The sequence below is a fragment of the Tyto alba genome, unplaced genomic scaffold (genome assembly GCF_018691265.1).
Source record: "Tyto alba isolate M040663 unplaced genomic scaffold, T.alba_DEE_v4.0 Super-Scaffold_11, whole genome shotgun sequence".
In the NCBI taxonomy this organism is placed as follows: Eukaryota; Metazoa; Chordata; class Aves; order Strigiformes; family Tytonidae; genus Tyto; species Tyto alba.
In genome coordinates, this window is record NW_024881273.1 from 10,381,658 (window position 1) to 10,396,708 (window position 15,051).

The window sequence follows — 15,051 nt, forward strand, 5'->3', positions numbered from 1 at the left end:
GGAGCAGCACAACAGGCATGGGGATCATAAGCAAATGGAGGGGATGGAGGATGGGGAGTGATCGCTGTATGGATCTGTCCTCCTGTAAAACTCCATCCTGAGAGCAGAGCAGAGAAAACCCTTCTGACAGCTCTGGAGGGAGCAGGGCCTGCCCTACAACATGGTCTTGGCCACTGTCCCCAGCCCACCCTGTGACCACCCTCCCCAGCCCACCCCACGGCCACAAAGCCACGCTTGTACATGGCTGCATTAGCTACTGACCCTCCAGTAGCAGGAAACTCCTAAAGGCTGCCTCCTTTTTGCATGGAACAATATTTTCTTTTGCTCAAAGGTTACCAGCCCTCATTTCCCAGCCTGACCTCTTGCTTTTAAAGGTATTGGGAGAGATAAAAACAAAGGACTCTAGCACTGCAGATTAAGCTCCCTAATAACTATGGGAGCTCCAGTTCTCTTTCCTCCTTTCCCGGCTTCTGGGTCTCCACCGCTGCCGAAGTCAACACCGCCAGAACAAGAGAGAAGCAGCTCCTGCCCCTTGAGTTACACCGAGACAACTTCTTGGCAAACACAACGTCTGTCAACATGGTGTGAACAAAAACAGAGGACAGGGCCTTGGGGCAAAATCGCAGTGGCCTTAAGCTGGTTTTGCTCATTTCTCATGAGCAGCAAATGCTTGTTTCACCGGGAAGAAGCAGGAGAGGCTATTGAGCATCCCAACAGCCATAACTGCTCTGGGACAGTCAGTCCCTCGCTCTCCCGGTCCATCATACTGCATTACATCCCCTGGCCTGAGACATGGCTCCTCTGACTTCCATTTCCGAAGGCTGAGCCAACAACAAACCCCAGCAGCCCAGGATGCCCCCCCGCAGCCCCCAAATCACAAGCACTCCATTCACAAGAACAGCACAGTCTCAAGCCACAGCATTTCTCCAGCCCCACAGTCAGTCGCAGGGGGCTGCAGAAGCAGACAGCCCCCCCCCCCCCCCCCCCCTCCGGTCCTCACAGAAGCCAGCACTCAGCTTTTCACCCCTGTGCTATCTCAACAAAGATTAGCAAAACCCAGCCCACGGCTTTGCACTCCCGTTTCCTGCTGCCGAGCAAAACGCCGCCGCCAGCCCTGCCGGGGTCATACGGCCACAGACACAATAGCCCAGCAAGGCTTTTGGGTGCCCCACGTCATCCTTGCCAGACACTGCCTTCCCCTCGAGACCGGCACTTTGCCAGAAGCACCGGGCCAAGTGCCAGCACACAAACCCGGCGGGAGCCGGCGGCCAGGGCCCCGGCAGCCCTCCAGCTTCGGCTTCCCAAATGCAGATGAGACCGTCTGCTCCCTCCAGCACTCCCAACGCCTAAGCACTGAAGGTGGTGGCACACCAAAGAAATCACCGTCTATGGCAACATCCGTAGGCATGAACATTTCTGCCTGCAGAAGAACAAAGCATGAGGCTCCTTTCCAAATGTTGGCAGGAAAAAAAAAAAAAAAAGCAATTCTGACTGAGTGCGCAGAGCAAAGAGCGTCAGCAACCCTGTGAAGTACTGCAACCATGCCCTGGGTACAGGAACTGATGATGCAGATGTTTACCCCAAACACCCTGGGAGGAAGGCGACTGCCCTGGCACAGGCATGGAGATGAGTTCTGGCACTGCAGGTTTCTTTCAACCAACACTCCCAGCTCACTCTCTCCTATCCCCATTTACTCTGGTCCCGCACTGCGTGCTGCGATGGGTCTTGTGAGCACTGGAAACAGCCCAGCACCTGCTCTAGAACAGCAGGAGGATGGGAGAACATGGAGGTGTTCCAGGTCAACCAAGATATCTCCCAATGATCATCTTCTCTTCTGTGCTTCCCAGGAGGAATGTGATCTCCTCTAAAGCAGGTACTTACCTCCTGCAGCTGCTTTGGTCCAATCCAACACAAAACTGCAAGGGGCAAGTCTGGCCCAAGGACTTCTGGTCAATCAATGCAAGCTCAGAGCCAGACCAGAACAGGGCCACTCTCCACCTCCTACCTCCAACCAGCATCGTCCCTTCCTCAGGGTGTGCTCAGCTGGCAGTGCAGAGGTCCTCATCACTATATCGTCTCACCTGCACTAAATGCATTTGCCTTGGAGCAGAGGGTGCCATTACCCCTCTTCACAAATAAATGAGTTGAAGATAAGTCAAATGTCTTGCCTGAGGTCATTAAAGCTTTTAGAGAGCCAGAGGGTTGAGCCCACAAGCCACCCTGCCTGGCATCTGCATCCCGACAGTCTGCTGTCCCATCAGAGGGACATTACAGACACACAAGGTAGAGAGCACCCCTGCTCCAGGGAGCTCCAGCCCAGGTTGGTAAAGTGCCTAATGCAGTTAGAAACCCGACGCCTTCAGCTATTGCCCTGCCTGGCTCAGGCAAGGCTCCTGAGGGAGTTTGAAATGAAGCTTAACCACAGCAGTCGCTGTAATGTCCAGGAGTCAGGGAACTTGGACGAGGCTGGCTGGGTCAGTGCAGTGATAGCTACCACATTACATGGAAATTTGCAGCCAGCTACACAGCAGCTGAAGCATTCCTGCCTCCCCACAGGTCCTGTCCCCGCTCCTGTGCTCTCCACAGCAGCTGGGTTCAGGTGAGAAAATATCTCATCTTGGCAAGAAGCTCAACAGACACAAACCCTGTGAGCCAAATCCACAGCATGCAGCTGGGGCATGGCAGAAAATTGGCATATAGTGAGAAACAGGAGCGATGCTTTTTAACCAGCAATGCAGAGCAGGAGAGGGGCTACTTTCTGCGTGGCTTGGATCTTCTTTGGCCCCTGTCCTACAGATGGTAGGGCAGCAACCACCCTTGGGAGGTCACGGATGTGTGTGGACCACGAGGATCCAAGATGTCCCAGTCAGGCACAGGGGGAAGAGGGATAGTTGTGTGAGCACAGCTGTAAACAGGGCATTTCACCCAAGAACAGCTGCCTGCAGGGCCATCCCCAGCGAGCATCCTCCCTCTGCCCCCACCTACCTACCCCGCCTCTGTCCTCCCACCCAACAGATTTGGAATCTCAAACCCTCGCACACCCTTCCTCCCAGCTCTCGGCCCAGCAGAGCACAGAGCCGCCCGCACGGGAGCTGATGGCAGTGGAGCTCCCCGAGTGCTCGCCCACCACGGCTGTAACTCACCGTGAACATCTGCCAGTCCTCCCTGGAGTTCCTCCAGAGGATGATGGTGGGGACACCGGGGATGCCCGCAGGGCCCGGGTTGCCTGGGGGGCCGGTCCGCCCCACGGCTCCAGGATACCCCTAGGAAAACAAGGATGGCTCCTTAAAACCAGCTGTGGGGTTTAACAGTCAGCACAGGCTGGACACAGGCTCTGACACAAGTCAACCTCTGAGCAGAGTCTGGGCCTAGGCACACGCCTGGGTGCAAACCAGCTCTTAAGATCTAAATAATGCTGACAACAGGGAAAGCAAAAGGAATGAGCTTCCTACACACATAAGTGGCCCAGGTACCGAAGCTAACGCAGAGGGACGTGGCATGACTCGTGAGGCAATGAGTCTGCCCCTCTGCAGCCTGGGGAAGATGGAAACTGCTGTGCAAAAGTGGTCAGGAGCACACTCACTGGTTTACTGATGGAGAAACTGAGGCACCACCCTTAATCCAGAGCATCTCCAAGCACCTGTCAGTGCACCAGGCGATGCTGCGTGGCCGTAGGAGATTGAGCTGTGCCGTGCAGGCTGCTGCTTGCCGGGTTCCTGGGGCAGGAAGGGCAGCCGTGGGTCTGACCATCGTGGTGCAGGAGGACAGGTGCCCCTCCAAGATGAGTTGGTGGGTACAGCATGGGGCTGGACTTTGGGACATGCCGGCATGCCTCCTCCAGGTGACCTGAGCTAAAGCTGCTTCATCTCCCTGCTCTGCTGCCTCTGCAGAGCCACTAAGTGGCTCAGAGGAAAGACAGCACCTTGTCCAGTCAGCTCAGCCCTGAACCTGGGCTTAAAATACCCAGTAAAAATCATTCTTCCCTCTTCCAAATGCACATAAAGGGCCACCAGACTGCAGCTTCAGAAGCTCACACTGCCATCTTGATAAAAAGCACCCAAATCATCCACGAGATTTGTCCCGGACCCTACACCCCATCCCATATCTGCCTGTGTTTTGCTGGATACTCACTTTGTCTCCTTTGGGTCCCACCAGTCCGCGTCTCCCAGGACAACCCTGAAAGGCAAAGGAGAAGAGCTGTGACACACCAAAGGGGGACCCCCCGCAACTGGGGAGATCCCACGGTGGCTGGGTGACCAGTGCCATGGCCAGGGCCATCCCAGCCCCAGGGAAGCAGACAGCTGATTCAGAGCAAACCAGCAGCACCAAGTCTCAGAGAAACTCCCCAAAGACTGGTGGGGTGGAAAGTGCACCCTATTTTATGCTGCTCCCTTCCCACTCTCCTGCCCTGGCATCAGAAAGCTGCTCTGCTTGGCCGGCTGAGCAGCGTAATCCTGCAGCATCCATCACAGAAACACCCCAGACCATATGGCCGGGGAGCAGAAGCACATTTCCTGACACCTGGTGAGGAAAGGCAGTGTGTCAGGAAAAAAAACCCATAAAGCTGGATCACAGCCACACACTCAAACAGTAGTTTGGACGAGGATGCAAACATCTGCGCCTTCTAACTTGTGTGAGATCTGATCTAGCCCATCTCTAGTCAAAATTGCACATTTTGACCAAGCGTCGACCCCACTTCAGGGTTTACTGAAGCATCTGTCCAGGCAGAAACAAAGTCAGATGGGAGATCCCAGCTTTTCTCGATGAAAGAAATCTACCTGGAAGATGTCATCAGAGCTTGATAACAGGCCAGGCTGCAGCACAGCATCTACCTGCATGTCTGCTGCAGAGTGTGGCTCTGATGGCTTTAATTACAGCTGCCATTTTTGTTCTGAGCTTGCAAACAGGCTTTTCCGAGCCCGGTAGCAAGCCTGGGAATCCACATTGAATTATCACCACCCCAGCACAGACACGGCTGCATCCCTGCGACCACCGAGGCAGCCCCGCTCGGGCAGCAGCCAGCCCCGACCTCGCTGCCTTCTGCCGATGGGATGGGTAAAAAAACCCAAGCTGCATGTCCAGAAACAGCTTTGGCACTGAGGGATGCTTCACCAAAGGGACTTTGATCACTTAAAGTGTCCAGATTTGAGGGCCCCGTGGCTCAGTTTCCCCTCCCCGGGGGCTGGGGGCCATGCCCCCCCTGCGCTCAGTCCGTGTGCAGCACGCACTCGTGCCAAACGGCAGAGGTAGCAGCAGTGATGCTGGCAACTCTGGTCTGACTTTCAAACCTTGGGTACTAGAATCATAGAATCATTTTGGCTGGAAAAGACCTTAAGATCTCTCTTAAGAGTAAACCTAACACTGCCAAGTGCACTGTTGCTGAAGGAGGTAAAATAAAGCAATTCCTACCTACTGTGCCCAATATTAAAACATGCACCAGAATGGGCAGGGACCCCTCCCAGTGCCAGGCAGCCCTTCTATTTATCTATCTACCCCACACCTCTCCTTTAAGGAGCTGGTTGCATGGTGCTGTGACACCACTTCTGCAGGAAGGTACCCACTTTGGAGCCACTGGGATTCTACTGTGAGCACTACGTGCCCATTGCAAGGTGCCTGGGGACCAGGCTCATCCTCTCCGCCCTGGGTGCAGATATAAATGAGGTCCTTCAATAAGTCCTGCCTTCCCCTGATCCCTCTCAAAACATCTAGGGTGTCCAGTCATTTCTGGGTGCAACCTTTAGGGTATCCCCTGTGTGGACACCCACTGACCTAGCTCCACAGCTGAGATATGCCAGCAGACGATGGGGTGCCCAACAAACCCCTCCTCCAAACACGGTCACCGGTGGGTCATGGTGCTCCACAGAGGACACTTAAATGAAGCAGGACCCTCCCTGAGATGGCCAAAGAGACGCTCCTCCTCCTGTTCCTCCCCAGGTGCTGGGCACAGCCATCCCCAGCACGAACACTTGGTTACAAAGCCAACACGTGCATTTCCAGTGCCTGGTGGGGTGGCAGGACCAGGCCACGGGCACAACAGCATCCCCTGAAATTTGATGGCATCTCTTTCTCTCCCTTAAGCAGCTCCCAAGCATTTTGTGCAAAACAAAAAAGAACAATTTGAAGAACCAGGAACAATGAACAGCTGTAACATTTCAGGAAAGAAAAATGGAGATCAATCCAGGAGATCTCATCCAGAAGGCAGCTGGTATTTTGCTCTGCAAACTGCACACAGCACCGCTCCGCAGCACCATCCTTCCTCCTGCGGTGACCCGACGGCTGCAGCCCTGGGTGCTGCGAAACAACGGATGGCTCACGGGAAGAAAGCATGGAGAAGGCTTTGCATTTGCCTGTTGCCTAAGTTCACTCCATCCCTGACACCAGATGCCTCCAGCAGGATTCAATTTAAGCCTATGAACAGAAACCACATCTCTGCTCCTAAATAGCCAGTGCTAAGTATGAGTACCAGAAACTAAAAAGGAAAGAGAAAAGCCTGTGGGGACATACTGACAGCTGGGAACCCCCATGAAACACTGTCTATGAAAGCCAAGGAGCTTTTGAATACTGGCAACACAATGAAATCCCTGCAAGGAGGATTAGCAAGATCATAAAAATCAGCAGCTTTTAAAGAAACACTTTCCACTTCTCACAACGTGTTGGTTTTTTTCCCCACTGATCTCCAGTGCCTTTACAATGGATGATGACTGGGATGGGAACTGAGAGCACACAGTCTGCAGCCCATAAATGCCCTCAACAGCATTAGGGCATGATCAGGACTTGGCAGGATGATAAATAAACCATCCACACCTCCCAGCTGGAACAGCTACTCTAAGTGTTTTTGCAAAGGCATTACAATTCTGAGAGTGGCAAACTAGATGTACATGCACCTGCACTGAGGGAGAGAGGACCCATCACATGGTGGGTCGGGGCTGGAAGTTTGTGCCCTGATGATTTCCCTGATCGACACTGCCAGTGAAAGAGGAGGAAAAAATCCCCAACAAGTGAAAAGGTTGACGCTAAACCCCCATTCTTTCCAAACCTTTGCTCTATGAATAACAAGAGATGTCACCTTCAGACACCCGCCCTGCCTTGTGCCCAGGTCCTGGTTGCAAGGCTGCCCAAGGTCACGCAGCAGGAGGGTGAGCCACAAGCCCAGCACACATCACCACTGCCAAAACCAGAGGTAAGACAAAGCCACGTTCCCAAAGGAACCACCTCAAATTGCTTTTAATGAAGTTTTCCAAGGCAAGAGCACAGATTCATTGGCTTCCCTTCCACAGGATACATTTAAACACCCATAGCATCCAGCACACCTTTGCTGGCATCACCCCAAGCCTGGGGCCTGGCAGCAGTGGTGCCCGGGTTGGGCACCAGCCCCAAAACAGGCTCTGTGTGCCCAGACCCCCCGTGGCTCAGGACAGCCGAAGGGGCTTGGTGGGACAGAAACCCAAGGAGACAGGGAGACCTTTGGGGACCAGCAGCAAGGGCAGAGCCCGCCTGCCCTCAGCCCTGGCGAGCAGTAACAAAGCATCAGGAAAGGTTGCCAGGCTCAGCACGTAATTTTAGCTAAAATAATAGCTCTAACCATGCACACCATGTGCCACTGCAGAGCTTCAAACCTATACCTGCTTGCACCAGAATCTCAAACCCAAACTCCTAATGCCAGGATGGAGTTGCTTGTACATGTGTTTCCATCCACGATGCTCATGACCAAGAAAAAGCCCATCCCAATGCTTTCTACAGGAGGGAAAAGCAATTCCCCCCTGGCTGGGTCCTCTCCTCCCCCTGCCTCTCCTCTTGCCGGCTGACAGCAGGGCTGTCAAACGTCATGACGTTTCCTCCACTCCTGGGATTTTTTCATCCTTCAGCATCTGTTCCTTTTGCCATTTTCTTCTATTTTTGCAGGCAATAGCTGCAGCAGCAAAGAGGTGGCTCGAGGGGGAAGCCAGCAGTCCTAAATTTAACCATTATTCTATGAAGCCTGGCTCATCGATGACGAATTTAGTGCCAGGTCCCTCAAACACAGCCATAAAAATATCTGTGTGTGTGGAGACTTGCCCTGCAGCATCCACACGAACCCTCAGGGCAGCCCCAAGCTCAGGGCATCCCAGAGAGCCTGTGTGTGGGTGTCTGCCCAGGGGGAAGGAGAAGGTGCCTGTGGTCACTTCTGGAAGTGGCACTGGGTAAATGAAATGCAATTTTCTAGAGGAGTAAAGAAAATTTAACCAAATTAGGGAAATCATTTTGGCAGAAGAAATAAACATGGGAAAATATGTAAAAACATTTCTCAGCTACTTCTCAATGAAGACGTATGACTTCTCTAAAGACTTATCAATTCTAAGTTTACCATATTTTGGAATTCCCCTTTTTTCATCTATGACAATGGATGAATAATCTGAAAAATAATCAAAACTAATTTCAAGACAAACTCAATGATCTGCTTTGAACCACCACAAATTTTGGGGTGTTGCAGCAATAGAGAAGCAAAGGACAGTGATGCCAGTGGGGGCCATGGGCTGACCCCTGGGGTTTGCTGTGGGGGTCAGGGGCTGGAGGAGATGGCTTGGCCCTGCTCTGAGCCGCTCAGCCTGCCCAGGGCAGGACCAGGTGAAATGAAAACCGACAATGTTGTTAAATGACTTGAGACCATCTCTAGGGCAGGGGGGATATATGGGAATCACCTCTCCTCTCCAGTTGCCAGTGGAGTTTATTCAGGGACATCGGTAAACCTTCTCGCAGGGCCAGGCTGGTGCACAGCCCCATGCTGCCTGCACGGAGGAGGTTTCCCTATGCAGTTTCCCACGGCGAGTTGCTGGCACCGCAGCTCAGCAGCCTGCACCCACCACCCGCGCTGGAGGGGAAGGTGCACCACCTCCCATCCCTCCCCTCCCGAAGCCACCACCTCCACCACTCACCGGCAGCCCCGGCGGTCCCGGCAGCCCCGGTGGTCCCGGCTTCATGTGACCCTGCTGCCTACGTGCCACCGGCGAGACGGGGTGCCCTGGGCGGGCGGCACCGTCCCCCAGCGCTGGGACGGCAGGGCTGGCTGCTACCGGAGGGTGCTTCAGGACACCCGGAGCTGACCCCGTCCCCAGGGGACCTTTGGGCACGTTCCCTTTGGGGGCAGCTGCCTGATGCACCGATGGGGAGACCTTGGTGAAGGTAGTGGGCGCGTCCAGGTCAGTGACGGCACTGCTGGGTTTGCCGGGCGAGAGCCGCCGCCGCGTGCCCCCATCACCCGTCAGCTTCTCCGTGGTGACGTTCTCCTCCCGGGGGTTGGAGACACGCTCCTTCTTGGCTGCCCTCTGTGTTTTGATGGAGGGTCCTGGGTGGATAAAAGCACCATCAGGTACCCAGGCATCGTGGTGGTGCACAGGAGAAGTGAAGGAAACCATGGCTATGGACTCACCGGAGCTACCAGCAACCCACGGGCTGCTCCTGCCGAGCCCTGGCCTGCCAGGGCCAGTGATTTTATTATAGGTGAAGTTCAACAGCTCAAAGCCTTCATCCTCTGTAGAAAGGCTGCCCTCCTCCTCCTCAGCTGACGGCATCTCAGTAGCAGAGAGTGAAGTCAGGGCCCTCCCATCAGGCTGGAGGTTGAGGGTGTCCTGGGTGTCCTCCCACGTCCAAGGTGGCCCCAGGGTCAAATCTGAATTGGTGAGTCTAGAGTCCTGAAAAGGAAGAAGGAAAAAAATAATGAAATTTTAAGTTTTCACTTTTTTTCCCCCCCTTCCCTGCTCAACACCGTTGTGCTTCTTAATCTCCCATATGTGTAAATGCTGCTTTGGGGGACGGGGCAGCTCACAGCTGGTGAGCCCCAGGGAGGAGCCCCCGAGCTCTAGGGCAGCTGTCAGCAACGGGCAGGTCCGTTCACCCACCCACAAAACAAAACTCGCCCTCCACAAGGGACACGAGCTGGCTGTCAGCACGGGCCACGCTAACACAAACCTCCATCTCACAGTCCCGCTGCAGCGATCGCCCCCACAATTTTCTGTGCTGGAGGGGCATGGAGAAAAGAGCTCATAGCCTAATGACAGAAATCCCAGCTTGAGAGCAATTACCAAAACAATTAAAGCAAACGTTTAGAGTTACACGGAGAATCGGTCTGCCCCTTTGGCCTTTGATTTTGCTGCTTCTGCACATTTCAAGGCTCCTGGCAGTCTCAGAATGGTACAGGCAGGTCAGAGGGGATCTCACACCCCCCACCCCACATCTTCCCAACTGAGCAGCTTCAATAGTGCTGCTGGCAAACCTCCGAGGGTTGGGAAGGGAAGGCAGACACAAGCCTAAGTGCAGCCTCCTGGACACTTGCGACAAATTAATTCAAGGCAGTGGCTTGCAAGGGCCTCACTCTGTCTCCAGCTGGCACATCAAATGGTCCCTGCGGGGCAGTGCAGGTTGCAATGGCTCTTCCAGCCCTACAACCACCAGCAGAGCCCAGGCAGCACCCACGGGTGGAGGAAAACTGCGTGTTGACAGAAATACCCACGCTCGAGGCAAAAGCGCTGGGTGCGGAAAAGGAGTTAAAGAATTACCCACATTGAAAACACACATCAGTTTTACCTCCAGCACCAGTGTGTCTCAGGCTGGGCTTGCACACTGAGCCACGTGCGCACAGACTCAGGGTTGGGTTGGCTGGTGGGTGTGAAGGACCTTGGCCTCTCCTGGGACAGCTGGCAGCATTTCCACCAGCCCCACATACCCCCCACCCCCCCTGCTCAGAGCTTGCTCCACGATCCCACTGAGCTCCGCAGGGCCCAGACAACCCGGCCCACGGCACCCAGAAGAGCTGGGTGGGACCTCAGCCCTGGCTGGTGGCTCCTTGGGGCTGGTGCCACGCAGCTGATGAAGAGAGAGTCTGCGAGAAGTCACTAGAGGGAGATGCAGGCCCACGCTTGCCTTGCGGGGCTGCAGACGGGGAGCAGAGAGGTACAAGGAGATATGGAGCATCCTTCCCATCGACCTTCCCATCCTATCGTCTGTTGATTGGCCCCCTGACTTGGTTCTGACTCTACTCTGCACCACGGACCCAAAATGCATGGTTGCTTGGGAGCACCGAGGTGGATTTGCATGAACAACCAGTGCAAAAACCCAACAAATTTCACTGCTAGAAGTGGTGATTCTGCAGGTAAGGACCCAATGGTACTGGTGGGCCAAGGGAGTCGGCTCCAGCCAAACCCCACTTGTGGAGGGCCCTGGGAGTCCGAGGGGCTCCAAAGGCAGCAGGAGCTGCTGAAGCCTTTGCTCGGTTGCTGAATGCCACGCCATCAGGTTGGAGATTTCCAAACTCTTCTCATACCAGATGAGGAAAAGTGAAAATTTTCATGCCTCAATTTTCAAATGTCAAGTTTGAAGTGTTTCTTTTTAAAACAGCTGAAATGCTTTGTTCTCAATTGTGAAAACCTTTTTTTGGGCGGAGGTCCTCTCTTTGTTATATATAATTTGTCATAATTTACTTTGGTTTCAAGCTTTCATGCACAAGTGATTTTATAATCTAAACCCATGTCAAATCATAAAAAAAAAATATTACGTTTTTTTGTTTGTTTTTTTTTTTTTAACTCAAAATGAAGTATTTTGACAACCTTTTTTCCCTTCCAAAATCTACCCCAAACAGACTGTTGCCCCACAAGAAGTTCTAACTAGGGCAAATCGGCATCCTCCTAAAAAATCAGCACTGCCTAAAGCTACTGCTGATACCACCCATGGACACAGGCCCTGGACACCTCCACAGAGCATCTCCACCCTCAGGGCCACAGGAGGAGGATGGCCAGGCCCACAATACATCCATTTTCATTGATATCTCTGAAGTTGTGGTAGGTAAATACATGAGGGATGTATCTAAGACTGTGTGTAGGTACCAGAGGAACCCACCCTGGGCTACATCCAGGTCTCATGTTACCTGACCCCTGTTGCTCTTTAATCCCTGCAGCTGCAACTGAGAGGGGCTTGGGGCCAAGCACCACGACTCCCCTTGAAGCCATTATACTCTCCCAAAGAGATGATATTTTTCTGAGCCAAGACAGTCTCTGCATACAGAGGTTTTTGGAAAAAGAGAAATATTCCCAGTTCCTCTGCCCTTAACACAAATTTTTCACCCCATTTGCAGACAGACACTTGACCCCCCCAAAGGGAGAGGCAATGGCAAGGTTGATGTGTTGGTGTTACTCTGCTCCTCTGGCCAGTGCTATGTCTTAAGCCAAAGGACCAACATTCCTCTGCCACCAGGATTTTTATGCCCCAATGGCATCGATAACCATATTTTTAAAGCATGGTGTCTACAGTAGGTGTTAATTAGGCAAGTGGCAACCCAGCACCGAGGAAGGGCTGAGAAAGGTCAAGATGAGGCAGAAAAGACAAAAAGCAAAGGAAACGGAGATGGCAAGAGAAAAAGCAAAGACCAGAGGTGACCAGCCAGCCCCTCTTTCCCCAGAGACCTCTAGTGAGGACCTGTGGTCCTGCCTTATAGACTGGAAAAACCACTGGATGAAACTGAATGGTAAAATGCATAGAACAGGAGAGAAGGGAGAAGTGATTTGGAAAAGGAAAAGACAAAATGAATTTGTCTCCAGCCAGCCCCCTTTAGCCAGCTTTAGCAATTAGATGCTCTCAGATTTTCCCCTGGGCACTACCCAGTCCACAGTTCAATCCCCAGGCAAGCTCGTTACCATTGCAGCCCTGAAGAGCAAAAGGAAGATAAAGAGTGCGTTTCCTAAACAGCACCCAGTGTCCAGGGAAAAATCAACCAGATTGAGGAAAGTAAGCAACAAAAGCTCTGCACAAAGTCATTAGAGCAAAGCACCTGAAGGGGACAGGCTGCAAGGAAGCTGTTTTCATGGAGAGAAACACTAATGTACAACGAACGAGCCTGCAGAGTTTGGAACAAATTAAAACATGCTGCCAATTAAATCACAGCGGGTTTGCTGCTTTTGAGGTGGAGGGAAATCAGGCTTCAAACCGTGAGAGCAGGGAAACAGCCAGTGCTGCTCATCTGCAGCACGGGCAGGCTGGACCTGGAGCATCACGGGCAAGCTCACGAGTGTGGCCAGCTGGCATGTCCCTGCCCTCGTCCAAGCATCCTGGCCAGCTCGTGCCCTCTGCTTAGAGACACGGGGGCCTGGGAAGCTGCTGGCGGTGGTCGATCCAAGGAAGCACTTGCAAGCTGGACAAAGCTCACCCTGTGGACATGCTCTGCACTGCTTTAGAATTGCATTGATTTTTTTTTTTTTTTTTTTTTTTTTTTGGTGCTAGAGCTGTTTTCAGGCAGATCGGGGAGCTGCGCTGACCTGCCCTGCAGTTCACAGAGCACAGCGCTGAGTGGGGGGCAGCTGGGATCCCGACCTCAGGGCAGGACAAGCCCTCTCCCTGCCACCATTAGATCAGCATCAGCTAATCAGAAACTTCATCTGAAAAGTAACACTTCGCCAGCAGAAGGTCCTGTGGTTTAGCTTAAACCATTCAGAAATGTTAGAAAATAACCAAGGAAAGAGCATCTCTCCCCTGCAGTGGCATCCACACTGCCCAGAGAGCAAACCAGCACAGCCCTGCCAGCCACGTTCTCCTCTAACCCGACAGCAGACCCACAAACCCTACAGCCCTTCTCATGGAGGTAAGATCCAAGTCTCAAGGAAACCACAGATATCAAGTCATCAACCCCTTGGGCATTTTTTTTTTTGAACCCCAAAGTTGCTGGAATAGGGACTGGAGCCACGGAGCATGTGGGGAGGGTGGGGACAGAGCTGCCAGGCATCAGCTTTACTCACTGCAAGGCCAGATTTGCAGTCCCCTACAGCAGTACAGGCTCTCAGGAGGGCAAGGTAGGATCCTTTGGTGCTTTCCCATCACACACGTTATCAGGCATATGCCTTCCCTCTCCTTGCACTTGGGTCCAAGGCAAAACAGGGCTGTGAGAACTAGAGTTGAGGAAGGGCAGAAATGTGCCCTCGCTACAGAGGGCTTTCTCCCTCTGTCTCCATTTTGCAGCCCCTTCACACACAGAATAGTAATTTCTTTCCTTTTTCCTTGCCACAGAGCACTACCAGCCATCAGGGAGAGAGAGTCCCAAGGGATTAATGACAGTTTGTATTAAAAGCTGACACTATTCACCCAAACTAGCCCCTACATAACCACAAATCACCCAGCTGATGCAGAGACCATCAGCACCCTGAATTTAATTAGTCTTCCAAATACATCAGAATCAATGGATTCAATTACATGAGGGTAAAACCCTTCAGAGGCTCCTTCAATGTAACATATAAGCCAGATTTCAAATCCAGTTAAGAGCCCCCCATCATTAGCTTTAACTAACTTGGCTTGTGGTCCTGTTTCTGTTTAAGCAAGATGACTGTGAGCTGGCGGTGGTCAGTAAAGAGCTGTAACACAGAGACTCTAAAACAGCACTTATTAAAAAAAAAAAAAACCAAACCCAAACTAATACCATTAAAAACCCCCTAGTTTATTTTACAAAGTCCTTTTGGGCAAGAAATCAAACAGAGAGCTGCAGAAAAAGCATTCTTGCTAAAGCTCAGCTCCATCATTTCTACATCTTAAAAATTGTTCAGCTGTTAATTATGAGCAGCTACATTCCCTGCAAGGTCACCTTCCCAGAGGGAGCAAGAGGAGCCAAAGGGGAAGCGAAGGGACCTGCAGGCAGCCGGCTGACCCTCCTCAGCCCAGCCTAACACTGGGGGCCTGATTCCTTGCCAACCCCAGCAAGGAGACCCACGTCCACCTCGGGAAGGGAACCACAGAGCACGGGGCAGACCTGGAGACTCTGCAGATCCACAGTTGAGGTGCCCTTGGCTCTACCCACCAACCCCTCAACAGACCCACAAAGCTTATGCTTGGCCACAGATACCACTGCTGGCCTCCTTCCCAGCACCCGGCTCCAGTGTCTTGTCCAGGAGGTCTTTCTGGGTAGTCTAAGACGTTAATTGCTCCTATTAACCCACTATAATTACCAGCCACTAGCTCACTCTCCCCCCTGAACAATGCAGTCCACAGCCTGCATAATTTGCTCGCAAACCACGGCAAAACTGGTGGCAGCTCCATTCCACA

The 15,051-nt window shown here is 52.8% G+C and overlaps 1 protein-coding gene across 3 annotated transcripts in view; it reads right to left on the reverse strand.

Moving 5' to 3' along the window:
- LOC116963432 (collagen alpha-1(I) chain-like) overlaps positions 1-15,051 on the reverse strand; it is a 97,494-nt gene that overhangs the window by 32,013 nt on the left and 50,430 nt on the right. For all 3 annotated transcript variants that reach the window (XM_042786554.1, XM_042786555.1, XM_042786556.1), the window contains 4 exons: positions 9,407-9,668; positions 8,913-9,322; positions 4,132-4,176; positions 3,144-3,263 (listed from right to left, as the gene is read on the reverse strand). In XM_042786554.1, the coding sequence (XP_042642488.1) occupies positions 3,144-3,263; positions 4,132-4,176; positions 8,913-9,322; positions 9,407-9,668 (837 nt within the window). The remainder of the gene's footprint in view (positions 1-3,143; positions 3,264-4,131; positions 4,177-8,912; positions 9,323-9,406; positions 9,669-15,051) is intronic.